This window comes from Trachinotus anak, unplaced genomic scaffold, assembly GCF_046630095.1.
Source record: "Trachinotus anak isolate AG129_WGS33_773 ecotype Australia unplaced genomic scaffold, CSIRO_AGI_Tana_v1 ptg000046l, whole genome shotgun sequence".
Classification (NCBI taxonomy): domain Eukaryota; kingdom Metazoa; phylum Chordata; class Actinopteri; order Carangiformes; family Carangidae; genus Trachinotus; species Trachinotus anak.
In genome coordinates this window covers 107807-133476 of record NW_027273897.1, presented here as the reverse complement: position 1 = coordinate 133476, position 25670 = coordinate 107807, and the positions used below count along the sequence as shown (strand labels likewise).

Genomic DNA, 25670 nt, shown 5'->3' with positions numbered 1-25670 from the left:
ACAAGTAGCTATGATGAAATTTCACAGGCTGAATCTCAACGAGCAGTGAGAAGTGATCAGAGCTGATTGGAAACAGCTGTGTCACCTGCATGGTGGAGGTTTTAAAACCTCATGAGGCACAGAGAGTGTTTTTCCCTTAGTGACTGGAGCCATGGAAGAAGGTTGGGCCTTGCTTATTTGTGTGCTCACTGCCTGGTTTGCCAAAGGTTTTTATATTTCTTCTGTTTGAAGCTTGTGTTTAATAAATTGGTGGTGGAGTGAATCATGTAAAAATAAGGTTAAATGATTTCAGTCAGTCGTTTTTTGAGTGGGGTATATTTTGGCATGAATTTAGAAAATCGAATTCCCAAAATGTCATTTAGTTGTAACAAGATTATGAAATATAACATTTAATTGACATCATGTTGACTGTTCACAGGCTCTTGTTTGCCAGTTAGTGGCACAAATGAGAGGAATGATGATCGACTGAACGGTGAGAGCATTATGTGTTAAAAGAACATCTTCTTTTCTGAGCTATTTTCTGAAACTAACTTAATTTCTCTTGGCTTACAGATCTGTTTCCCAATGATCTTTCCATAAAGAAGGCCCTTGGACTTTACCAGTCATTGGAGTCCATGTTGGAGCAACATGCTAAAGAAGGTGAGCAGCTCCTCTGAATCAGTTTAAGGCTTTGCCAGGCTTTTAATTGCCTGATACTGAAAATCCAACAGAATATTATTTAAAACTATGTGAACTGTACAATATCAGGTTTACAGTTGTTTTTGTTTAACTAAATCATTAAACTAAGGTATACCTTCATACATGATCTCTTGAATGTAGTAAGAGCTTTCAGTTGTCATGGTGGAATGCAGCCAATTCAACTGAAGTCCAGCGATTTTTATCCTTTTAGGTCAAAACCAAGTTAAGTCTGAGAATATAAATCAAGTTTTTGTTTCAATCTAAAGTCTTCAGGAAGTGAATTCCTTCTGTGTCAAAGTCTAGAAAAGTTAAACAATTTGTTTCTTTACTTTAGTTGCTTTAGCTCATCAAATGTCTTTCAGTTCAACTGGAAACTAACGAAGTGGAAGCTGAGATATTGGGTGGCCGCCTGACACCTTCACAACAACCCATCACCGGACCAAAGGACGTCACAAGCGACAACACAACTGCTAGCATGACAGCGAATGACAATGCGACTGCTAGCATGAGCGACAATGCGACTGCTAGCATGACAGCGAATGACAATGCGACTGCTAGCATGAGCGACAACGCGACTGCTAGCATGACAGCGAATGACAATGCGACTGCTAGCATGAGCGACAACGCGACTGCTAGCATGAGCGACAACGCGACTGCTAGCATGACGGCGAATGACAGCGCAACTGCTAGCATGAGTGACAACACAACTGCTAGCATGACGGCGAATGACAACGCGACTGCTAGCATGAGCGACAACGCGACTGCTAGCATGAGCGACAACGCGACTGCTAGCATGAGCGACAACGCGACTGCTAGCATGACGGCGAATGACAACGCGACTGCTAGCATGACGGCGAATGACAACGCGACTGCTAGCATGATGGCGAATGACAACGCGACTGCTAGCATGAGCGACAACGCGACTGCTAGCATGAGCGACAACGCGACTGCTAGCATGAGCGACAACGCGACTGTCAGCGTGACGGCAAATGACAACGCGACTGCTAGCGTGACGGCAAATGACAACGCGACTGCTAGCATGAGCGACAACGCGACTGCTAGCATGAGCGACAACGCGACTGTCAGCGTGACGGCGAATGACAACGCGACTGCTAGCATGAGCGACAACGCGACTGCTAGCATGACGGCGAATGACAACGCGACTGCTAGCATGACGGCGAATGACAACGCGACTGCTAGCATGATGGCGAATGACAACGCGACTGCTAGCATGAGCGACAACGCGACTGCTAGCATGAGCGACAACGCGACTGCTAGCATGAGCGACAACGCGACTGTCAGCGTGACGGCAAATGACAACGCGACTGCTAGCGTGACGGCAAATGACAACGCGACTGCTAGCGTGACGGCGAATGACAACGCGACTGCTAGCGTGACGGCGAATGACAACGCGACTGCTAGCGTGACGGCGAATGACAACGCGTCTGCTAGCGTGACGGCGAATGACAACGCGACTGCTAGCGTGACGGCGAATGACAACGCGACTGCTAGCGTGACGGCGAATGACAACGCGTCTGCTAGCGTGACGGACAACGCGACTGCTAGCATGACAGTGAATGACAACGCGACTGCTAGCATGAGCGACAATGCGACTGCTAGCATGACAGTGAATGACAACGCGACTGCTAGCATGAGCGACAACGCGACTGCTAGCATGAGCGACAATGCGACTGCTAGCATGACAGTGAATGACAACGCGACTGCTAGCATGAGCGACAATGCGACTGCTAGCATGACAGTGAATGACAACGCGACTGCTAGCATGAGCGACAACGCGACTGCTAGCATGAGCGACAATGCGACTGCTAGCATGACAGTGAATGACAACGCGACTGCTAGCATGAGCGACAACGCGACTGCTAGCATGACGGCAAATGACAACGCGACTGCTAGCATTACAGCAAGCGACAATGCGACTGCTAGCATGACAGTGAATGACAACGCGACTGCCAGCATTACAGCAAGCGACAATGCGACTGCTAGCATGACAGTGAATGACAACGCGACTGCTAGCATGAGCAACAACGCGACTGCTAGCATGAGCGACAATGCGACTGCTAGCATGACAGTGAATGACAACGCGACTGCTAGCATGAGCAACAACGTGACTGCTAGCATGAGCGACAACGCAACTGCTAGCATGACGGCGAATGACAACGCGACTGTCAGCATGACGGCGAATGACAACGCGACTGTCAGCATGACGGCGAATGACAACGCGACTGTCAGCATGAGCGACAACGCGACTGCTAGCATGACGGCGAGCGAGATGCATGTGGAAAACAGTAAGAAAGCTGCTCATGAAGCCAAAGAGAAGGCAGCTAAAGGAGGAAGTGGAGACGCTTCAGATCTTGGAACCTTAGACTTAACTCCACTACATTCACATCAGGGTCTGACGGTCGCATTGAGTCATTTTTAAAGTAGGAAAACATTTGAGGAACCATGCAAGAGCTCATTGTGCATCTGAGATGTGTCTGCATGTACCTGCTTTATCTGTTTCTGCTTTGATTAAAATTCTTAATATTTCTTGTTTGCTTATTTTATTTCCCTTTTGTAAATTAACAGAAATAACAAACATGCAATTACAGTAGCTTGTAGTGGTATTTGGGTAGATGACAAATTCCTTCAAATGTCAGGAAATTATCACAACTTGAAGTAGAAACAGCTAAATTTCCTCTGCTTTTAGGAAGAGGATTGTTGAAGCAGTTCTCTTATGGGTTATGTGCCTCCACTCTTAAATCCTTGGATGCAGTCATTCTGCCCTAAAGTTTATTACTGGTGTTATTACTCATTTCGTCCTGTATAAAAGTTGAGTTGTCTTCTGTAAGATGTCTTGGGCCTATGTATTTACCTTTGAGGCCCTTGCTGGGAAGGATTTTTACTGCAAGTTCCTCACATTTGTTCTGGGTTTGGAAGATCTGTAGTGTCTGTTCTACTTAGAAATCTTTGATGCACTCTAAAATTCATTGGTAATCCTTGGTCAAGTAAAATCTATAGTTTGCTGTTCCCTGCACAAATCATTTTAAATATGCTCCAATCTGAACTGAAGGAGCATTTGGACTGAGCCATGTACCACATATAGAGTGACGCAGCCAGAGCTCAGACTTAAAGCCTGTTGAATGTCCATCATCCAATCAAAAGCAGTTTATGGTGGCTGTAAAGTGACGCAAACAGAAACAATACTCAGACTGTAGCATTCACTTCATCATTGATTGGTATTAAGGGGCCCAAGGTGTGTAAAGAAAACATTCCCCACACCATTACACCAAAACCAGCAGCCTGGAGTGTTGACACAGGCAGTGGTTTCAGTTGAGGCCATTCTCCTCACACCTTATCGACAAGGTGTTTCAGTCCACAGAGCAGCTGCTCACTGGATGATTTTCTGTTTTTAGCTCCATTCTGAATAAAAACTTGCGAGACCTCGTTCTCATGTTTGATGTAAACATGAACTGAAGCTTCTGACCTGTTTCTTCAGGACATTGCACTGCTGCCACACGATTGGCTGACTGGATTATTTCATGAATAAGTAGGTGTAAAGGTATGCATCACATATCTGATTTTTAATACTTTTAATATTTGTATATAATTTAAGTTTCATATTCTGTTCAAGTTGTGTGTTTATTGTACAGATTTTCTCCCCATTAGTTTTATGTCACTCCAGTCATTGTTCTGATCTTGATTTAAATTAAACCTGCAATCTTTTTGGACCCTGAGACTAATGGAAACAAGAATTAAATACAGCTTTGATATATCATCACTTTGCTAATACATATGACAAACTTCTTAGCCAACATTTGCGGCAGTTATGGAGCGACATTATTAATTCAACCCCACCTCATTCACATCAACACACAAATTATCTAATATTCGGGTTCACAAAAGAACAACGAACATAAATGTCCTTTTTAAATTTTGTAAAAAAAAAAACAACTTCGAGGTGTAATACCGATGAACGATCCTATCTAATTTTAGAACCAACCAAAACACTACATGGTAAATTCCAGATATTGATCCAGTTAAGACCTGATGTTAATTAATTTAATTTAATTTTTGTTTGTTTTTTGTTTTTATTTATCATATTTTTTATTTTAAAATGTTTTATTGATTTTTATTCACCATCACGCTTTCATTTCATTTCCATTTTCATCCTTTTTTATTTTATTAATTTTATTATTGTTTCATTTAATTGATATATTTTTTGTTGTATAATTCCATTTTATTTTTTTTTATCTTATTTTGTTTTATTTTCTTTATTTTCTTGCTGTTGTTGCTTTTTTTGTATTGTGTTGTGTTGTATTGTGTTGTGTTGTACTGTGTTGTGTTGTATTGTGTTGTGTTGTATTGTGTTGTATTGTATTGTGTTGTATTGTGTTGTATTGTGTTGTGTTGTATTGTATTGTATTGTATTGTGTTGTGTTGTGTTGTATTGTATTGTGTTGTATTGTGTTGTGTTGTATTGTATTGTATTGTGTTGTATTGTATTGTATTGTGTTGTGTTGTGTTGTCTTGTGTTGTGTTGTGTTGTGTTGTATTGTGTTGTGTTGTACTGTGTTGTGTTGTGTTGTGTTGTATTGTATTGTGTTGTGTTGTACTGTGTTGTATTGTGTTGTATTGTTGTGTTGTGTTGTGTTGTATTGTATTGTGTTGTGTTGTGTTGTGTTGTATTGTATTGTATTGTGTTGTGTTGTGTTGTGTTGTGTTGTGTTGTATTGTGTTGTGTTGTATTGTACTGTGTTGTGTTGTACTGTGTTGTGTTGTGTTGTGTTGTGTTGTGTTGTACTGTGTTGTATTGTGTTGTGTTGTGTTGTGTTGTGTTGTGTTGTGTTGTGTTGTATTGTGTTGTGTTGTGTTGTGTTGTATTGTATTGTGTTGTGTTGTGCTGTGTTGTGTTGTGTTGTATTGTGTTGTGTTGTACTGTGTTGTGTTGTGTTGTGTTGTGTTGTGTTGTGTTGTATTGTATTGTATTGTACTGTGTTGTGTTGTGTTGTATTGTGTTGTGTTGTGTTGTGTTGTGTTGTGTTGTCTTGTATTGTGTTGTGTTGTGTTGTACTGTGTTGTGTTGTGTTGTGTTGTGTTGTATTGTGTTGTATTGTGTTGTGTTGTGTTGTGTTGTGTTGTGTTGTATTGTATTGTATTGTATTGTATTGTATTGTATTGTGTTGTGTTGTGTTGTGTTGTGTTGTGTTGTGTTGTGTTGTGTTGTGTTGTATTGTACTGTGTTGTGTTGTGTTGTGTTGTGTTGTGTTGTGTTGTATTGTATTGTATTGTGTTGTGTTGTGTTGTGTTGTGTTGTATTGTGTTGTGTTGTACTGTGTTGTATTGTGTTGTGTTGTATTGTGTTGTATTGTGTTGTGTTGTATTGTGTTGTGTTGTACTGTGTTGTGTTGTGTTGTGTTGTGTTGTGTTGTGTTGTATTGTGTTGTGTTGTCCTGTGTTGTATTGTGTTGTGTTGTATTGTATTGTGTTGTGTTGTCCTGTGTTGTATTGTGTTGTGTTGTACTGTGTTGTACTGTGTTGTGTTGTGTTGTACTGTGTTGTACTGTGTTGTACTGTGTTGTGTTGTGTTGTATTGTGTTGTATTGTATTGTGTTGTGTCGTACTGTGTTGTGTTGTATTGTGTTGTATTGTATTGTGTTGTGTTGTGTTGTCTTGTATTGTGTTGTGTTGTGTTGTGTTGTATTGTGTTGTGTTGTGTTGTATTGTACTGTGTTGTGTTGTGTTGTGTTGTATTGTATTGTATTGTATTGTATTGTATTGTGTTGTGTTGTGTTGTGTTGTATTGTGTTGTGTTGTGTTGTGTTGTACTGTGTTGTGTTGTATTGTATTGTGTTGTGTTGTGTTGTGTTGTGTTGTATTGTACTGTGTTGTGTTGTGTTGTGTTGTCCTGTGTTGTGTTGTGTTGTGTTGTACTGTGTTGTGTTGTATTGTATTGTATTGTATTGTGTTGTACTGTGTTGTGTTGTGTTGTGTTGTGTTGTCCTGTGTTGTATTGTGTTGTATTGTGTTGTGTTGTGTTGTCCTGTGTTGTACTGTGTTGTGTTGTGTTGTATTGTATTGTATTGTATTGTGTTGTACTGTGTTGTATTGTGTTGTATTGTGTTGTACTGTGTTGTACTGTGTTGTGTTGTGTTGTATTGTGTTGTGTTGTGTTGTGTTGTATTGTGTTGTGTTGTATTGTATTGTGTTGTGTTGTCCTGTGTTGTGTTGTCCTGTGTTGTGTTGTGTTGTGTTGTCCTGTGTTGTATTGTGTTGTATTGTGTTGTGTTGTGTTGTGTTGTACTGTGTTGTACTGTGTTGTGTTGTGTTGTATTGTGTTGTGTTGTATTGTGTTGTATTGTGTTGTATTGTATTGTGTTGTATTGTGTTGTGTTGTATTGTATTGTGTTGTGTTGTCCTGTGTTGTGTTGTGTTGTGTTGTGTTGTACTGTGTTGTGTTGTATTGTGTTGTGTTGTATTGTGTTGTGTTGTGTTGTGTTGTATTGTATTGTGTTGTGTTGTACTGTGTTGTGTTGTGTTGTATTGTGTTGTATTGTGTTGTGTTGTGTTGTGTTGTGTTGTGTTGTATTGTATTGTATTGTATTGTATTGTGTTGTGTTGTGTTGTATTGTCTTGTGTTGTGTTGTGTTGTGTTGTATTGTGTTGTGTTGTGTTGTGTTGTATTGTGTTGTGTTGTGTTGTATTGTACTGTGTTGTGTTGTATTGTGTTGTGTTGTGTTGTGTTGTGTTGTGTTGTGTTGTGTTGTGTTGTGTTGTGTTGTGTTGTGTTGTGTTGTGTTGTGTTGTCCTGTGTTGTGTTGTGTTGTGTTGTACTGTGTTGTGTTGTATTGTGTTGTGTTGTGTTGTCCTGTGTTGTATTGTGTTGTGTTGTATTGTGTTGTGTTGTGTTGTCTTGTATTGTATTGTGTTGTGTTGTCCTGTGTTGTATTGTGTTGTGTTGTATTGTATTGTGTTGTGTTGTCCTGTGTTGTATTGTGTTGTGTTGTATTGTATTGTGTTGTGTTGTCCTGTGTTGTGTTGTACTGTGTTGTGTTGTATTGTGTTGTGTTGTGTTGTCTTGTATTGTATTGTGTTGTGTTGTCCTGTGTTGTATTGTGTTGTGTTGTATTGTATTGTGTTGTGTTGTCCTGTGTTGTATTGTGTTGTGTTGTATTGTATTGTGTTGTGTTGTCCTGTGTTGTGTTGTACTGTGTTGTGTTGTATTGTGTTGTGTTGTGTTGTGTTGTATTGTATTGTGTTGTGTTGTCCTGTGTTGTGTTGTGTTGTGTTGTGTTGCTTTCGTCACATTTAGGCGTTACCCATTTCGTCGTGACGTCATGAAATCGGTCCTTCCGCTGCCGGTGGAGTGAGCGTGAGCTGCCAAGAAGAGGAGCAGAAAAGCAGAAGTGGCGAGGACGTCGAAACAAACGCAGATCGTCTTTTTGTGACACAGAGTTGCAGCCGAGAAAAATAAACCATCGTGTCCAGGAAGCGTGATCGACTCTCGGTAGGTTCACGGCGCTCTCTCATGCTACCGTTTATTAGCCGGCATGTGAAGTGGCGGCTAAGCTCTGTTAGCTAAAATGTTAGCTTGTCAGTAGCAGAGAAGCAGAGCCGGGATGCGTCAGCTGGATCCCCGGGTTAACCTACTAACTCGGACAAGGCTTCAAGAATAGCAGCCCTCTGTTAGCGGCGTTTCAAATGCGGACATATCCAGAGCTCTGGACTCTAAAATGAAAAGTTTGTCGCATTGTCAGTCACAAGCTAACTGAAGCTAACGCGATGTTCGGTGAGTCCAGGGCGGGGAAACGGCTTCACGTCTGTGAGACAAACTGGCTCACGTTAGCCGGCGACAGAAACGTAGCTAGTCTTAGCTACATCTTACTTTTAAGTAAAAGGTAATTGGCAAATAATTGATTTAACTGTCAGATGGTAGCTTACTAGTTAATTCCCCATACAGACTGATGGGTAGCCGCATGGCTAAGCTAATTTCTGAGAAAGCTAAGCTGCTTATGACTTGGCTCCCTGCGGCTAACGGTAGCTTCCAAGTTTCTGAACGGGCCCTGTTGCGTTGAGCCGCTGTTACTCTCCATCAGCCGTGATGTTAAATAGAGTTACGACTATTATTTTCATTGTAACCGATTGTTTTCTCGATTCATACTTTATCGCTTTAATGAGGTTCAGAAAAATGTGAAAAATTTAGTGATTCGCCACCACAATGGACAAGAATATAACACAAAACATGAAATAAACGTACAGAAATCTGTTGTTTTACGAGTGTTCTTCCTTCTGGAATATCACTATTGTATGGCTGTGCTGCGTGCTATCTATTTCAAGTGTATTTATGGATGCGTGTTCTGGTCAACAGTTAAACAGTAAATGTTCAATAGAAAAAATCCGATTCAGTGCTGAGTAATAAATTATATTCTGAGATACAAATGATATTTTACCAAAACCTATGGGGAGGGGGATACATCCAAAATAAATATAGGTTAAGGGCACAGCTTAAAGAAAGAACAACTAACATCAGTGTATGAATTTTTATAAAAATAGTGACAAAACCAATTAATCATCACCAAAAATTTAGAATCCACATTTTGTTTTGAGTTGAAACCAGGGGTGTGATAATCCCAAGGTGATACATATCTCCTCATTGATATGCTTTAATTTTTAATTTGACAGGTGTAAAGTGGTTTTCAAGCTAGACCAGACAAATGCAGTAAAACTGCTGGATTTCTGTTGTTGTTCTGTTCTGTTGGATGTCTACAACTCTTTCACATTAAATAGATCAATATAGTTTAAGTTTACATTACAACTTTACATTTCACCTTAACTGTCGGATCCAAACTTCAGTGTCATTAAACTTTTTGTTTTTGTCCAACCAACAGGCCAAAACTCAAATCTATTAAATCTACAATGATATGAAAAAGAGAAGCAGAAAATTATCACATTTGAGAAACTGGCGACAGAGAATGTTTGTTGATTTTACATGTAAAACTCTTGGAAGTTAGTGGTAGTGTTAGTTTACCTGCACTTTATTGTTGAGTAGCGTTTCCTTGAATGGGTTCACTTCAAAGGAAAGTTTTTTATTTCTCAACAGTGATTAATTGATAGACAGAAAATTAATCGGGTAGTTTGCTAATTTATTAAGTCATTTTGATATTTGGCAACATTTTCCTTGGTATATGTGATAGTAATTTGGCATATTCAGGAGTTTTGTACAGTTGTTGGAACAAAACAAGACATTTAATAATCTTATTTGACTGACTGAAGGATTAACTGAAAGAATAATTTGCACATTAATCGATAATAATCCTTATTTGCGGCCCTAAATTGCTCATATAGAAGGAAACATGTTGAAGCCATTGGTTGTTAAGTGGCAACCAGAGGTTAAAGATCAACATTTTTATTTGATAAATCAGCAACTCCACCTGCGGGACCAATCCCTTGATATGACAGCAGCTCATATGATTGAATATGATTGAACACATGACCGAATGTTTGTGTTGTCTTTCATTTAGATGAAATCACCTACCAGGATCAGATTATTTGCTCATCCAAATACAATAGTCGACTACATCTGAGGAGAACTGTTATTCCTGTTAAGCCTCCAGCTATTACTCTCAGCTGTTGAGGAAATAGCTGACTGCAGCAGCAGGGACTGTGGATGAGGGTTTCTGCTGTAACCAGAGACCTTATGGCAACATTCATTAAATACAGTATACTGTATGTACATAATGATTATAGTGCACGCACAATGACTCAAAACCTCAGCCACTTTTTTGTAGTTTCTGTCTTCTGTAGTTGACAACACCACTGCTATCATCCAACAGAAAATGACTTTGCATTGGGTAGTTGTAGTTCAAGACAAATGCTTGTGGTTCTTATTATAACACATTGATGTGGGTGTGTCTGTAGTCCTGTCTTCAGTGTAAAGTTGTGTGTTCAATGATTTGTGCTGCCAAAAAGCCAGAGGCTGGGCTGTGCAAATGTCACGTTAACTTTGTGACACTGTCTGTCATCAATTCATTTGATTATTTTACAGAAAATGTGTTATTTTACTGTCACCTACGGTTGGAATGACTGCGTAGTCGATTGGCAGAAGATTAGAAGTATTTTAATTATTTGAAATTTGAGCGTGTCAGCTTTGGCTTTGGGATATTTTTTTGTACTTTCCAATGAGAAAATACTCAGTAGATTGATCCATAACGACAATAATCACTAGTTGTAAGTAGTTAAAGGCCCTTGTCTATCTGAGAATTTACTCTGCCTTTCTCTGTGCATTAGAAACCAGTGTAAAGTGAAAAATACCTCATGATAATGACAATGTCAAGGATTCAAATGAACTCCGAGCGGGTGTGTTTTGGCTGTGAGCGGTTATCTGTCAGTGGCCGGAGGTAGCCAGTGGAGAGCAGACAAACTGTCCTCATGGAAACGTTTCTCTCCATCTCACTCTTGTCTTCTCGTGTCGGCAGGTGACTGACGATGGCTGTGAACGTGTACTCCACCTCAGTGACCAGCGACAACTTAAGTCGTCATGACATGCTGGTCTGGATCAATGAATCCCTACAGATGAACCTCACCAAGATTGAAATGTTGTGTTCAGGTAAGAAACGTGTTTTTAATATTCCTCTAGACCTAGATCTCCTGAAACAGTTCCAGGATGGAGCACTCACGTTGGAGGAATGGAGGGTGTGAGCGTGTGAGAGACTTTGCATGACTGTGTGACTTCATTTGAGTACACACCGGGTCATTTACAGCTGATGCTGAATACATTGACAGTGGGAGGGTAGAAGCGTCTGTTTTTATCATATGAGCCAGTAGAACATGTTCTTCAAGGTCGCAACTGCAGCCTCTTTCCCAAACCTGATGAGAGGTTAAATGAAAAACACTGCAGCTACACTGTGCTCAGGGATGAAAGAGTGAGCTGCAGCCCCGAAATAACTTTCAAAAACACACAATCACCAATCAGAGTACCTCACACAGAGGCTCTGATGCTGACAGGAGCACCAACCTGGGGATGAGATGTGACAGATCCATTTTACCAGTTTGGGCAGCGGCTAGCAGCTCTTACTTTCTCCCCTGCTTGTGTGTATGTGTGTGCACACTCTGTAACTGCAGGTGATAACATTGCTCCCTTGTTATGTGTTTCCTCTCAGACAAACGTGTCTAGCAATGTGAAAGGAGTCAGTGGCTTTTTTTTTTTTTTTTTTTTTTTTTTTTTTTTTTTGGAACAGATTTACCCATCTTTAAAAGACCCTTTCATACCTGCAGATTTTGGTGTAAAAGGGTATAAAACAGGAAAATGTCGTCCTATTGCCTGAGATGACTTTCTAATATCCTTCACACCTTTATTTCACACCCACCTGCCTGTGTGTGCATGTGTTGTATCTCTGCAGATGTTAATGTTTAAATCCACAGTTTTTTAGTGTGTAATTAAAAGGCTTGTCAGAACAGCAGATACCAGCACAGGCTGATTTAATCCCAGGTGGACAGATACATTCAACTGCATTTTCATCTGCAGATGAAGAGTTCATATCAAAGTAAGAGACTTTACCATTGGGTAGGGACACCGTACACTTACAACAATAGAAAAGAACTTAGAAAGCCTTTATTGTCATTGTATTGCAAAAAAACACAATGAGATTTAGAGTGCTACTCCATCTGGTGCCACAAACAAAAGAAACAGACACACACATTACCCACACACAAGCTGTATAATAACAATCTATAGCCCAGATCCTCTGTAGTTTAGAGATACTGAGTGATGCACTTGCGTAATAATTTAATTTCCAAAATAAGAAAAGAGTTGCTTTGTTACTTTCAGATGATCTGACACTGACCATGGCGCTGCAACACAAAACCTGACAGGAAAAAAACAGTGTTTAAGCTCTGGTAACATGTAGGAACACAAACAATCTGTAATAACTTCATCTAAACAGAAGCAAAGAAGTTACTGCGTAGGAATGAGTAATTTCACCTGTGTTGTGCTGTGATACCAGCCCTAATGTGCATCTGTGTTTCATTGTGTTCAGATGAGCAGAGTAGTGAATGATGTGACACTCCTGTTTTGTGAAAACTGCTTGTTTACCCTTGAGCCAGGATGTCACCACTTGGCTGCCATTCACTGTCCAACAGTGCAGAAGAAAGGTGTTAAAAAAGAGCTGACGTGATGGTTTGTGAGTTAAATAAAGAATATCTTCTCTGTTCTTACATGTAGGAAAGATGAGCTCTATTTTTTACCCTTTTCTTTTTTAGGAATCCACCAGTTTGGAACCTGCAGCACCCGACCCAGTCCCTGTAACAATTTTACTAAATTAAAATCTCAGAAGATCTGTAATGCAACGTTTGTTTGTGGGGGGTCTTGTTTTTTCCAGGTGCTGCCTACTGCCAATTCATGGACATGCTGTTCCCCAACTCTGTGCCTCTGAAGAAAGTCAAATTTGGTGCTAAGCTGGAGCACGAATACATTCACAACTTCAAGCTTCTGCAGGTTGCCTTCAAAAAGATGGGAGTTGACAAAGTAAGTAGTAACACGCACCTACATGTCAAATTACACAGTGCACCCAACATAAGTGCAAAATGGCTGGAAATGTTTGAAGGAATTTCTGATATTAAAGGGCAGCAACAGAGAACAGTTTTCAATACATTTTCATAACATACAGTCATGTGCTGTGTGTTCAGTCAGTTACCTGTGTCACGTTCCTTTTTTCCCTCATTACATTTAGAGGGAATCTGCAGAGCTCTGTGGGAAGAACATATGATATTTTATGACTGAAAAAAAAAATCTAATTCATGTTGGAACAACATGAACTGCATGCAGGAGGCAGTGTGGTTGAAAAGTTGCAGCCTATTTTCATATTATCAGGGCTCATCCTGTATGATTTAAAATTATTATGTAAAATACGGGAATGTAAAATACTGGAAAAAAAACATTGGACTACATGAACATGCCTGTAACACCTGTTCAGTCTCATGTACTTTGTCGCTCATGTTAACATGTTAATATCTAATTTTAAATCAGCATTTCTGCTAACTTCTGACTGAGGCTACATTTTCTTTTGCTGCTTCACAATAAAAGCCCTTCTAGTGTTCTACTGGTGAAAAGCTTTTACTCTGACGCAGCTGCAGGAAGTGTTTGGATTATGATGATAGAGTCTTAACAGCAGTGGACTTGGTTACAGCTCTGAACAGTAGCACTGAAAATGAGAGAGAATGTGAATCATGTTGCCTGATTATTGAGGATTAATCTGCACTTGGTCCAGATTACCAGGCAGCCCGTCCACTATTTTCTGTGGTGGTCGGTGGGGGGTACAGTACAGCTATACTTCAACCCTTCTCTTGACACATACTCCTGTCACTGCAAAGAATGATCATGTAGAGGCAGACAGTGGTGTGTTTCGTAAGGGTTGTGTAAATGCTTGCAGAAAGACGAAGAAATGTTTAAAGTCCGGAGTTGTGAAATTGAAACTGCAGAACAACCCTGCAACTACAAGAACAGGAAGTGTTTTGACCCTTGATCACTGGCTGGTTGTTAGAGCTGAGTGTCATGAAGTGTTTTAAGAGTCACGTCACCAATCGTCCCCTCACTGCTGTTTGCGATGCAAACTGAAACTCCTATCATCCCCTCCCAACCAGCTGAGCTGCCTCTGCTGATCCTGTCATGAGTCATTTTGTTTTTATTAGCACTTTGTTTGCTCGTCTGTCATCTGTCTGTGGATCCTGTTTCCTCTGTAATGTTTCCAACTCTCAGAAAGCAATGAGACAGCAATGCATATGCAGAAATACAACTCAAATGTGCAACTGTAGTTTCTAAGCCCTGTTTTCTGGTGTGCTTTGTTTAAAAGAAGATGCACATTGTTCAGCTGCCATCCTTTAAAAAAAAAATTAAAAAAGGCATGAAGTTAAACTCCACCTTTCTGCACCAGTTTTACCTCTTCACTTTTTCAGAGGAAAAATAAATGTGTGTAACAGCTTTTATAACTTTATAATGTGTTGATATTGTCAACACAGATTATAAAAGGCAGGGCAGGTCCATCTTACTCACCCTTTGTTTTCACACTGAGCATGCAGCTGCTTGCAGGACTATTGACAAAGCCGCCATAATTTATTCATGGGCCGGCTTCCTTCCTGTCGTCTATTTGTTTTATGTCATTACTGTGGACCTGTGTGCTGCTTGAAAATGCCAGAAATGACTGTTTATCCACAGATCAATGTTAAATGTGGAGGACATCTGTGTATTCATTGTGGCATTGTGTCTGTGTTGTGGCTTTGCCCTCATTCATGCTTTGTCATTGTGTATTGTCTAGTGATCTCAGCTTCCTCCATCTCTGAGTAATTTGGTTTTCTGCTGAGCCTTTCCTACTGATTGCTGCTCTTTTCTTGCTGTGGCTGAGATTCTGCCCCGCATCATGTTTTAATGTGTGCGCCAGCAGAGAAGACTTTTTAAAATTGTATTTAACAAACATCTTTTTTTGGTTGAGCATCCACCACAAGCCGTACATTTAGTTAGAAATTTTATTCCAGCAGCTCAGTAGTTGCTCTCTGAGTCAGTATCAGTGAAGGACGCCTCTTTACAGCAGTTTTATTTTTCATTTGTAAATGTTTTATATTAAAGGTCCCATATTTTACACTTTTCCAGATTTTTTTTGAAGTGTTGATATCCATAAGGACAGATTTTTGTGGTTTTAAGAACATTTACATCTCCTCTCTCAGGCTTCTATCTGGAGCTCAAGTAACAACAGCTCAGTGAGCCAATCAGAAGAGAGGCTCTGAGCCTCTCTTCTGATTGGCTGAATGTTTTCTGAGTGATCCAATTAAAATATAGCAGATTTCAGGTAAACACTCAGAGAAACCAAATCCTGCAATGCTGGATGGTGGGTCCAGGTGGGCGGACCTTGGGGCGTGGCTGAGAGCAGTGACTGCTTTGTTGTGACATCACAAAGTTCCAGAAGTCCTGACGGCTGGTTTTAAGGCTCAGTTTCTGAATACAGGCTGTGTGCATTTCTCTGTGGACTGAGGCTTTGATATTTTCACAGTATTAATATAGAACCTAGACCTGCTTTATAATCACAAACACATGGACATCCACCTTTAGACTGTGTGGAGCTTTTAAATGTTTCTGTGGCGACAGCTTATCCCCCAGTTTGGCTGAAATAAATGAAGACAGATGTTGATATTTTTCTTTGTGCTCGTAGATCATTCCAGTGGACAAACTGGTGAAGGGGAAGTTCCAGGACAACTTTGAGTTCGTCCAGTGGTTTAAGAAGTTCTTTGATGCCAACTACGATGGGAAGGAGTATGATCCAGTGGAGGCGAGGCAGGGTCAGGATGCCATGCCCACACCCAACCTCGCCACATCAGCTCTCAACAAACCCCCTAAAAAGGCCATCAGTCAAGGTCAGAGCTCTGGTTGGTCAAACGGTTTGAAACTGATAGTGAGTGGGAAAAGGCTGGTATAGTTCCCCTGCTATGAAAGATGAAACACCCTCTGCTACATGTCTCTTCAGCTCCTCAGAGGCCACCTGTTGCCAAGGTAGCACCCAAGGTGGCTCCTGTCAGCGCAAGGAAGCCGGGGATGGGAGGATCCGATGAGGAGAGGGCGGAGCTCCTGAATGAGGTCAGTGCACCACTGTGGAGAAAAAAAAATGATTTGATTACTGAAAAATCAAATCACAAACCAAACCTTAAGAATCACTATGGGAAAATGAAGTAACTTGTTAGTTTTACAACAAGCAAATTAAATTTGACATAATATTGAAATGAGCTTGTTATACTGTCAGATTAAAACGTAATGCTGTATTTTCCCCTTTTGCACAGCTGGAGATCCTGAAGTCTACCATTCAAGACATGGAGAAGGAGAGAGACTTTTATTTTGGTAAGCTGCGGAACATTGAGCTGATTTGCCAGGAGAAGGAAGGAGAGGGCGACCCCACACTGCAGAGGATCGTAGACATCCTCTACGCCACAGACGTGAGTTTCTCATGTTTCTCCCTTTTTTTAGATCAGGTTTATTCGTTCTGAAGACCAAACAGTCGATGGTGGATTTTTAAGATAGAGAAAACAAAAAATGAATCAGTAACTTTTTTCAAAATATAAATGACTCAACAGTATTAAGAATTACCATCATTAATCGTTTTGTAAGAAAGAAAAAAAATGATGTTTTTAATGTCAACACCTTATAGAAACTGTCCAGCATCTGTAAACAGCTGGAAACAATACAGCTGAGCACTGAGGTGTAAATCAATTAACTTTATCACTGAAGGACAAGTCTGGTGATATTCTGTATTTTTCTTATTGTCAGTCAATCCCATGAAAAGACCAAAACCAGCAAACAGGTATTGTCCTCTGAGCCACAGAATCCTGAACTATTAAAACACATCAGAGTCTCACTGTTGCACTGGGTGACCTGTTCCTTCATCACCATGAACACACACTGTAGCTTATTCTGCCTCAATCCCACACACACCATCTTGCTGCCCCAAATACTTATTAGAGCACCAAATTTTGATTAATCCGCCCCGGAAAATAGTCCCTAACAAATGCATTATTTCTTCCTGTTTGAGTTAAAAGCTACTCACACTCAGCTGCAGGAAAATTACTGAGCTTTTTGTTTTTTAATGAAATTATATATTCGTTTTTTAAAGATTTATGTCGTCAGGAGGAACAATTAGGTTTGTGCCAGCAGCTAGGTAGAGGAAAAGTGTTTAGCGATGGTGGTGATTTGTTGGCAATAACAATGTAGAATACCAGCCCTATTCTTTAAAATACCCTCTGTAAACCAGTGTGCTCTGTAATACGTTCTTAGCTCAGCATCAGCTTAAAGCCCATTTGCTGTGTTGTTAACAACTGCTGATGCCAGTGTAAATTCCTGCAGAGGAATGGCATGCAGATCGCTCACTGAGGCTGAAAGTCTTCACTGATACGTGTTGTGCAGACAATGTTCAGCGTTCCTTCTAATAAATATAGATGTTAGGTTGGGTGTTTGTCTGATTCATTGAAAATTATTTTTGGGCACAATATCTAGATAAGTCTGTCAGTGTGATCAATCATTTTGATTGACTGAATATATTGATTAACCTTTATGTGCTCATTTTGTCAGTAGGTGTAAGATCATGAAATAATGTTTAATCTGCAGCCTGGTAATGATCACTGCTAAAGGCAAAGTCTCTGATCCACGATCTGTCACAACACTTCTGATGAGAGAACTATGTAGTTTATCAGCTGCATTAAAACACAGTATATGTGACAACAGAGGAGGGAGGAGACTGAACAGAGGTTCAGATGAGACCGCCTCTCCCCCTCCTCCTCTTTGTCCCTTGCTCTCATTACAAACATCAAAAACTACTTTTGCTCTATGTGTTAAAATTTAATTTAAAATAAACTGTCAGCAAATGCATCTACCCAACTACAAGTGGATTTCACCCCTCGGACACAAAAATAAACCCAGCATGTGAAGATAATAGTCTCTAGCACTCTTCAAAATCCATGTTCCAAAGTTCTCGACAAAGGCAGCAGAATAAATCAGACAAAACATAAGATCAACAGGTTTCAAAGAAAAGAGAAACGTATAAAGAAATTAGGTGTTTAAAAACCAAAACAGAGTAATGATAGTGGAGCGGGGAGAAGAGTCAGGGACACACATGACTCATAGACCCAGTGGATACACACACACCTCTACACACACCTGATTGTGGGGTTTTGTCAGATTGCACAGCACTTGTCAGGATTGATGGATGGAAAAAGGGTGGAACACGGGTTGTTTTAAAGGTCCCATATAGTCTAAAGGTAGATGTCCATGTGTTTGTGATTATAAAGCAGGTCTAGGTTCTATATTAATACTGTGAAAGTATCAAAGCCTCAGTCCACAGAGAAATGCACACAGCCTGTATTCAGAAACTGAGCCTTAAAACCAGCCGTCAGGACTTCTGGAACTTTGTGATGTCACAACAAAGCAGTCACAACCCTAAGCTATGACCCCAGGAAAACCTTACATGGTTTGGTTTACAGAGAGAAGCCTGAGAGAGGAGATGTAAAGCTACACTGAGAAGGTTTTTGGTTCTTAAAACGACAAATATATCTTCTGATGGAGATCAACACTTCAGGTAAAACACAGGAACAGTGTAAAATATGGGACCTTCATGATTTAAATCAGTTGAAAAGCCTCAACATGACGACTTTGTGTCCCCATTGCAACCATGACCTCTATCAGTGAGTTGGTGGGAAAAGATGACAAACACAAAACTGAAAATCCAGGTTTTTCTAAATGTTTAAAAGTCTCTGCTCTTCACTCATGTCCCCCTCCTCCTCCTCCTCCCCCCTCTGTCTCCGTCTCTCCAGGAGGGTTTTGTGATACCGGATGCTGAGGAGCAGGAGGAGTTTTAATATTCAAGACTGCAAGCAACTTTTCACTTAGATGCCCTGGTCTACAAACGAGATCCTACCCCGAGCCAAGACAGCCAGTTTGGTTTTATATCCAACACCAAACCTGATCTCGACTTGTGGCCCCTCCACCTCCCCCACCTTTCCTGAACCCAAATCCTGACCTGCTGGACTTCCTCCTCTAGCCTTCAGCCGCCATACAGCTCCACTCCTCTATCAATAATCGACAAAGCCTCGGTCACTGCCTCTTCTCTCTACATACCCGTCAGTCTGCAAGAATCCCAGTCCCAGCCCTCACCTGTAAATCCCAAGCCTTCCCAAAACCAGATTGTGCAGTGTAAATCTGGTTTTTGTAATGGACTTCAGTGTGAAAAACACGGTGATGTTCTCTGTATGTGTATACGTGTGTGTGTGTGTGTGTGTGTGTGTGTGTGGGGTTGTATGTGTTTAAAAAAAAAAAAAAAAAAAAATTTGAAACAAATCAAAACGTTACAAACCTCCTCTGAAGACCCGGCTGTCAGTTCACCAATCACTTTGTCCCAAACTAACCCCGATGGTCTGGGTTGTTGTTTGACGGCACTTCAGCCGTCTGGTGCCTCTGCTGTTGACACTGAATTTGATTTGCATGCACAGAAGTGAGAAAAAGCTGGAAAAAAACACACATTCCCAACTAGAAGTCTTAGTCTTGCATCATTTTAAACCAAATTTGAGGTGAGGTTTATATGACTGGTCCCAGTTTGAAATGGTAAAATTGGAATTTGATCCAGGCAGCAGGCTTCAAGAAACACTGCTAACATCAGATGTAGATGAGTTTGTCAGCAATATGAACTGAGGAGAAAGCTCCCGCTGGACCACACATGCTGATGCTGAAGGGCTCAGGGTTTAGTCTGGGACAAGGCAATAGTCGGGTCTTCTCTTGGCCTTTTTTTTTTTTTTTTTTTTTCCCCACCTGTGACTAATTGTCGCCACCAAGGACACCATCTTGATTTTGTCCAGTTCAGCTTTCTGTAAATTGATGCTACTGTTTTATCACATTTTTCCTCCCACTCCATTTTTTTTGTCTTGTTCTCCATGCTGGCCACGTCTCACCTTTTTTAAAAAAAATATATAAATATAGATTTGTTTTCTCACGCTCACTAAATGATCACTCTGTTGGAAAGATTTTACTTGTGTGCAGAAACTTGTTTTTCCAGCCACCACAACAGAGAAAAAAGGGGTTTCGGAAAAAGTGGTTGGCTGTTGTTCTGTAGCAGATCAGCTTCTTTTTGCCACCCTCTCCCTCCCACTCACCCTTGGTGTTCACATTTCACGCTTTGTAAACGTGCAATTCTTTAATACCAGGAAAGTGGCTTATTCCTCTGCTCGACTTGAGATGACGTTTAAAGCTTTTGCTAACAGCCGCCTTTTGATCAACATGCCAGTGTTTAATTAAAAAAAAAAAAAAAAAAGACTGCACGATCAACAGTGATTGGTTTTTTTTTTGACGTGTTTTTCTTTTGGAAAGTCTGTTTTAAGGCAGATGCACTGTTTTCTACCAGTGGCCTTTAATCAGCCCCCAGCCAACATTACAAACACTGTGAGCTCTGACTGTGGCTGTTTGGTGTGTTCACCACATGTAGCCGGCCACAGTCGAGACAATTGATGAAACTTTGTGGGATCAATATGAAACTAAAAACTTCCACTTGCCACACTGAAGACACCCCCCCCCCCTCTAATTTGAAACCGGTTTTTTCACTGTACTATGTAAAATGTCTTGTTGATTTCACACAAACCCTGTTAAGAGTAACTTCTTGTTGGAATGCATAATTTTATCAATGGCCTTACTCATAAATATACTCTTTGTTTTCATAAGCAGATATTTTTTATTTTACATTAATGTAAGTCTCTGCTGTTTTGGGTAAATGTTTGTACTGTTACACTCATTTTTTAATGTGTCCTGGAAATAAACAACGTTGGAGGTGTTTTGGACAAAAGCTCAGATGTGTCAGGGTGCAGCCGACCAGCTGTCTTCCATCAGACGCTCAAAGCAAACAAAAAAACAAACCAGTATATTCACGATGTTTCATGCTGGTCGACTTTAATTTGAAGGATTTCTGGTGAATTCATTTTTTGCCACTTGTTTGTTTGTTTGTTTCCACAGTGATTATAAATGTAGACTTTTATCACAGCTGCAGACGTACAAAATGATTTTCTGTAGAATTAAAGATCAATTGGCTTTGGGTGCTGAGTTGAGCATGTTCATCTTTGGATAAACAGATCGGCGGTGTAGTATTTAAATGTTGTAGCGGCATGTTTACACAGTCGACAGCTCACGAGCCTTTAACGAACACTGCCATGAGGAAGAGTGAATGTTGCACAGAATCTGAGGGTGCCTGGGCTTATTTTTTTATTTCTTATTTTTTTATGTTTTCTGGTAGTTGCCTTCATATTCAGACACATCTCTACTTTGACCTTTTAGAACTAATTTCCAAAGCGTAATTTCTCAGAATGTATTTGTCTTTTTCAACAAAGAGTGGTTTGAAGTTTCTTTTATTAAGCACGGTCACCCTCGTGGTGTGTTGACGTACAAGTGCTGTAGGTTTTTTTTTTTTTTTCAAGTCTAATCTGTGTACTCCAGCACACTGGCTGGTGACTGTGAGGTTAACTTGCTGTCTGACTTTCAGCTTTAATTTGAGAGTTTCCATGTCTTTATTTATTGAACAGTGTAGGATGTGTTTTCTATTTTACTCACTTTTTCACATTTTTAAAGGTCCCATATTTTACACTTTTAGAGTATTGATTATCCATAAGAAGATATATCACTGGATTTAAGAACCAAAAACCATCTCAGTGTAGTTTTACATCTCCTGTCTCAGGCTTCTCTCTGGAGCTCTAGTAACAACAGGTCTTGAGCCTCCTCTGATTGGTCGACTGTTCTGAGTGATTGAATGAAAATATAGCAGATTTCAGGTAAACGCTACTTTGTTGTGACATCACAAAGTTCCAGAAGTCCTGACAGCTGGTTTTAAGGCTCTGTTTCTGAATACAGGCTGTGTGCATTTCAACAAGAAATGTCTAGAAGATATCATGATTTTATTTAGATTAATTTTTTCCAACACATTTTTGGAGCTTGAAACCAATTAGCTTTTTCCTTTGATGTTGGTGCAAACTCTACATCAAATTAAAGCTGAAAGTCAGAACTTGGACATCACAGTCACTCTTTACTTTCAACCTACTTAATGTGCTGAAGTACAAAGACAACACAAGAACAAACTGTCACTAGAGATAATGTGCAGGGTTTCCCCTGAAAAGCTCCTCACTGTCAGGATTAAGTCTGTGCTAAGAAAACTTTAAACTTTAAATCTACTATTGTGGGTTAAGATAAGGTTTTTGAAACATCTTATTTTACAGATGAATTGATTGTTTCAGCTATAAACTGTTAAAAATGTCTTTTACAATTTCCCACATAAGTCTTATATTGAAATGTGTTGTTTTGTACAAGTAACACTCAGAAACACAAAGATTGATCAATTTATCAAAATAGTTGCTGATTCATCTTTTATTGGTCATTAACTGTTTCAGATGTACTTGCCAAATATGTGCTTTGAAAGCTGAATCACAGCCGAAGTAACCAAATGGTTGAAAATCTGATTGATGCACATTAAACCCCACTCATCTGGTACTCCAAGGTGGATAAAAGAAATGCTCCACATTAATTGCAGGAGCTGCTCAGGACGGATTTAACCAGTTTAAGGTTCACATTTTGTGTCGAAACTTGACATTTATCAGTTATTTAACATGTTTCTCCTGGTGGTGACACAGTTCTCGGGGATACCAGTTTTTTTTTTTTTTTTGGTGGGTTAATGCTGAGACCAATCGTAGCACACTGAGGACGGATGCACCCTGCAGGACACTGTAGACCCCTGCCACCCCCCACTCCCCCTCCTCTGTTTACTGTGAGCCTTGTCAGTGCAGCAGAATCACCTTAACCTGAGCACTTGTAGCGTTTCGGGCAGCCCTGAGGTGTGAGTGCTGTCGAGCCTCAGTGAAGGAGCAGTTTCTGTTATGCAATGTCAAAAGGGAGCGGTTGTCCCCCTTTACATAGTGGCCTCTGTACTGAACCCAGTGCCAATGCAACCTCCTCCCTCCACTGACTCCCTGACAGTCTCTGTGTAATGAATCATGATAATCACTGTAACAGCTCCAGTTTCTTTTCCAGTGTGATTTGTAACGAATGAAGAATGAGATTTTTTTTTTCTCTGGAGAGGTTTTGACAATTGCCTGGTTTTTGCAGTTTTCTTCCTGACAAGTAACTGAAAGGTTTTTGCATAGTTAGTTGACTCCTGTCTAGTTTAATGATAGAAGTAAAGTGTGTCATTGTAAGTGTAAACTGAGATGGACTGTGTGTGTGTTGTTTGGTATTAAACTGGTTTCTTTTTCACTCACATGCCTGGCAGAGGTCATGGTTGCTATGGGAGCACGTAGTCGTCATGTTGAGGCCTTCAAAGTGAGTAAAATCATGATTTAAAGGTCCCATATTTTACATTTTTCTTTGTTTTATTTGAAATGTTGATATCCAGAAGATTATAAATCAGAGCCAAAAACAATCTCAGTGTAGTTGTACATCTCTCTCGGGCTTCTTTCTGGAGCTCCAGTAACAACATTTCATGAGCCAATCAGAAGAGAGGATCTGAGCCTCTCTTCTGATTGGCTCATGACCTGTTGTGCTTAAACTCTTGTTTTCTTTGTGATTGAATAAAACATAGCAGACAATTCAGTTAAACACTCAGAGAAACCAAATCCTGCAAGGTTGGATGGAGGGTCCAGGTGGGCAGGGCTTGGGGCGTGGCTGAGGGCGGTGACTGCTTTGTTGTGACATCACAAAGTTCCAGAAGTCCTGACCACTGGTTTGAAGGCTCAGTTTCTGAATACAGGCTGTGTGCATTTCTCTGTGGACTGAGGCTTTGATACTTTCACAGTATTAATATAGAACCTAGACCTGCTTTATAATCACAAACACATGGACATCTACCTTTAGACTGGGTGGAGCTTTAAATGTTTCTGTCGATGACAACTTATCCCCCAGTTTGGCTGAAGACCTGGAACATCATGCAGGTGTGTTTTTGCTGAAAATGTCCTAGTAAAGTGAGTAAATGGCTTTAAAGGTGACAGTGTCTGACCTCTGACCTTTCCCCTCACAACAGTCAGTGCATATGTGTGTGTACACTGTGGCTCTCTCCTCTATGTTCAGACCTCCCTCTCCTCTCTTCTCTCTGCTGGACTTTGTTGTGTTTGTTATATTCTGCTAAACTCGATTTTCTTGAATCAAGTTTCTTACAGACAATAAAACAGTATTTCCTTGTCGATGGAGGTCTGTTGTTATGTTTGTCTTGACATGATCTAAGTTCTTGTTCATCGTAAACACAAACCCACGAATCAAAAAGTCAAATCAAATTTATTTATTATACATCTGACATTTATACATTCTTTAAAAAAAATCCTCAGTTTTGTTTTGGAGCATTTTTTATAACTTTATCATACTTATTAGGACATGGTGACTTCACACACAGTAAATCCCAATACAACTCTAACCAGGGTGGGTCTAAGATAAATAAATGTAGGGAAGTAAAAATAAAAAATTTAATAGAGTAGAAGTATAAAATAGCATAAATTAAATTTAAGTAACGTAAAATTACATTAAAACTGTACATAATTACAGTACTTCAACAAATGTACCTTGTTCATTTCCACCAGAGGAAAAAAAGAATAACACATTATTTGGTGTTTACTTTCTATTATATCTATATTCAAGTCAACAAGTTATTTGTACTTAATCTGCACCTCTGCATTTTATATGAATCTGAATGTAATAGTTACATGGCTGCAACATACAGTGAATGAGGAGGAGCATTATAATACAAAAGGGAACAAAGCAGCCTTGTGAGTCACACATGATCCTTCAGTTCAAGCCTGTGTTCGACCTTTGACCTTCAGCGGTCCAGAGCTATGACACCACGAAGGGCAGGAGGTGTCCGGACTGTTACTGCTTCAGTTCTGCAAAGTTTCCTTTAATTAGAAAGAGGCACTGCTGCTCCTATACACATTTATTTATTATTGCATTAAGAATATTTTCCCCAGTACTTTTATTGTTGTATTTCCTGTTTTACATCGCTGTCATATATAACATAGTACAGTGAAGAGAGGACAGACCAGAGGGGTAAACACCAAGTCCCCACTTCTTAGGGGGCTAAAAAGGTCCTGTTGAAATGATCAATTGATTGAAAGAAAATTAATCAACAACAATTTTGATAATAAACTAATAGTTTTTTTCAAAAACAAAAATACAAACACTGGTTCCAGCTTCTCAAATGTGAATATTTACCAGTTTCCTATGTGAGTAATCTCAATAATAATAATAATTAAAGGACGTAAATTTAATTCATTGTATACCATCACCATATCATAATAATGATCTGACAATAATCTCCTTTAACCCAGGATTCAAGCGTAATGATGTATTGTTCCTCTCCTCTACATATAGTTTGTCACCCTGTGTACCCCCCCCCCAGAGGAGGCGCTGCTGTCTGAACTGTTTCCTTCCATAAAGGTGAACATTATTGCCACCTGCTGTTTGT

The 25670-nt window shown here is 40.1% G+C and overlaps 2 protein-coding genes across 3 annotated transcripts; both read left to right on the top strand.

The window, feature by feature from the left end:
- Nucleotides 1-58: 58 nt before the first annotated feature.
- Nucleotides 59-3225, top strand: LOC139615314 (streptococcal hemagglutinin-like). The gene is made up of 4 exons (XM_071473154.1): nucleotides 59-206; nucleotides 419-472; nucleotides 553-639; nucleotides 1041-3225. The coding sequence occupies exons 1-4, from the start codon at nucleotides 152-154 to the stop codon at nucleotides 3116-3118; spliced, it is 2274 nt and encodes a 757-aa protein (XP_071329255.1). The 5' UTR covers nucleotides 59-151; the 3' UTR covers nucleotides 3119-3225.
- Nucleotides 3226-8020: 4795 nt separating this feature from the next.
- mapre1b (microtubule-associated protein, RP/EB family, member 1b) lies at nucleotides 8021-21017 on the top strand. Of its 2 annotated transcripts, none has more exons than XM_071473148.1 (7): nucleotides 8021-8182; nucleotides 11151-11281; nucleotides 13053-13198; nucleotides 15873-16074; nucleotides 16185-16294; nucleotides 16495-16647; nucleotides 16979-17007. In XM_071473148.1, exons 2-7 carry the CDS (start codon nucleotides 11161-11163, stop codon nucleotides 16988-16990), a joined length of 744 nt encoding a protein of 247 aa, XP_071329249.1. In that variant the 5' UTR covers nucleotides 8021-8182; nucleotides 11151-11160; the 3' UTR covers nucleotides 16991-17007. The 2 variants fall into 2 exon arrangements, with proteins under 2 accessions (XP_071329249.1, XP_071329248.1); XM_071473147.1 differs by lacking the exon at nucleotides 16979-17007 and adding an exon at nucleotides 19015-21017 and having other exon boundaries at nucleotides 8024-8182.
- The last annotated feature ends 4653 nt before the right edge of the window (nucleotides 21018-25670 follow it).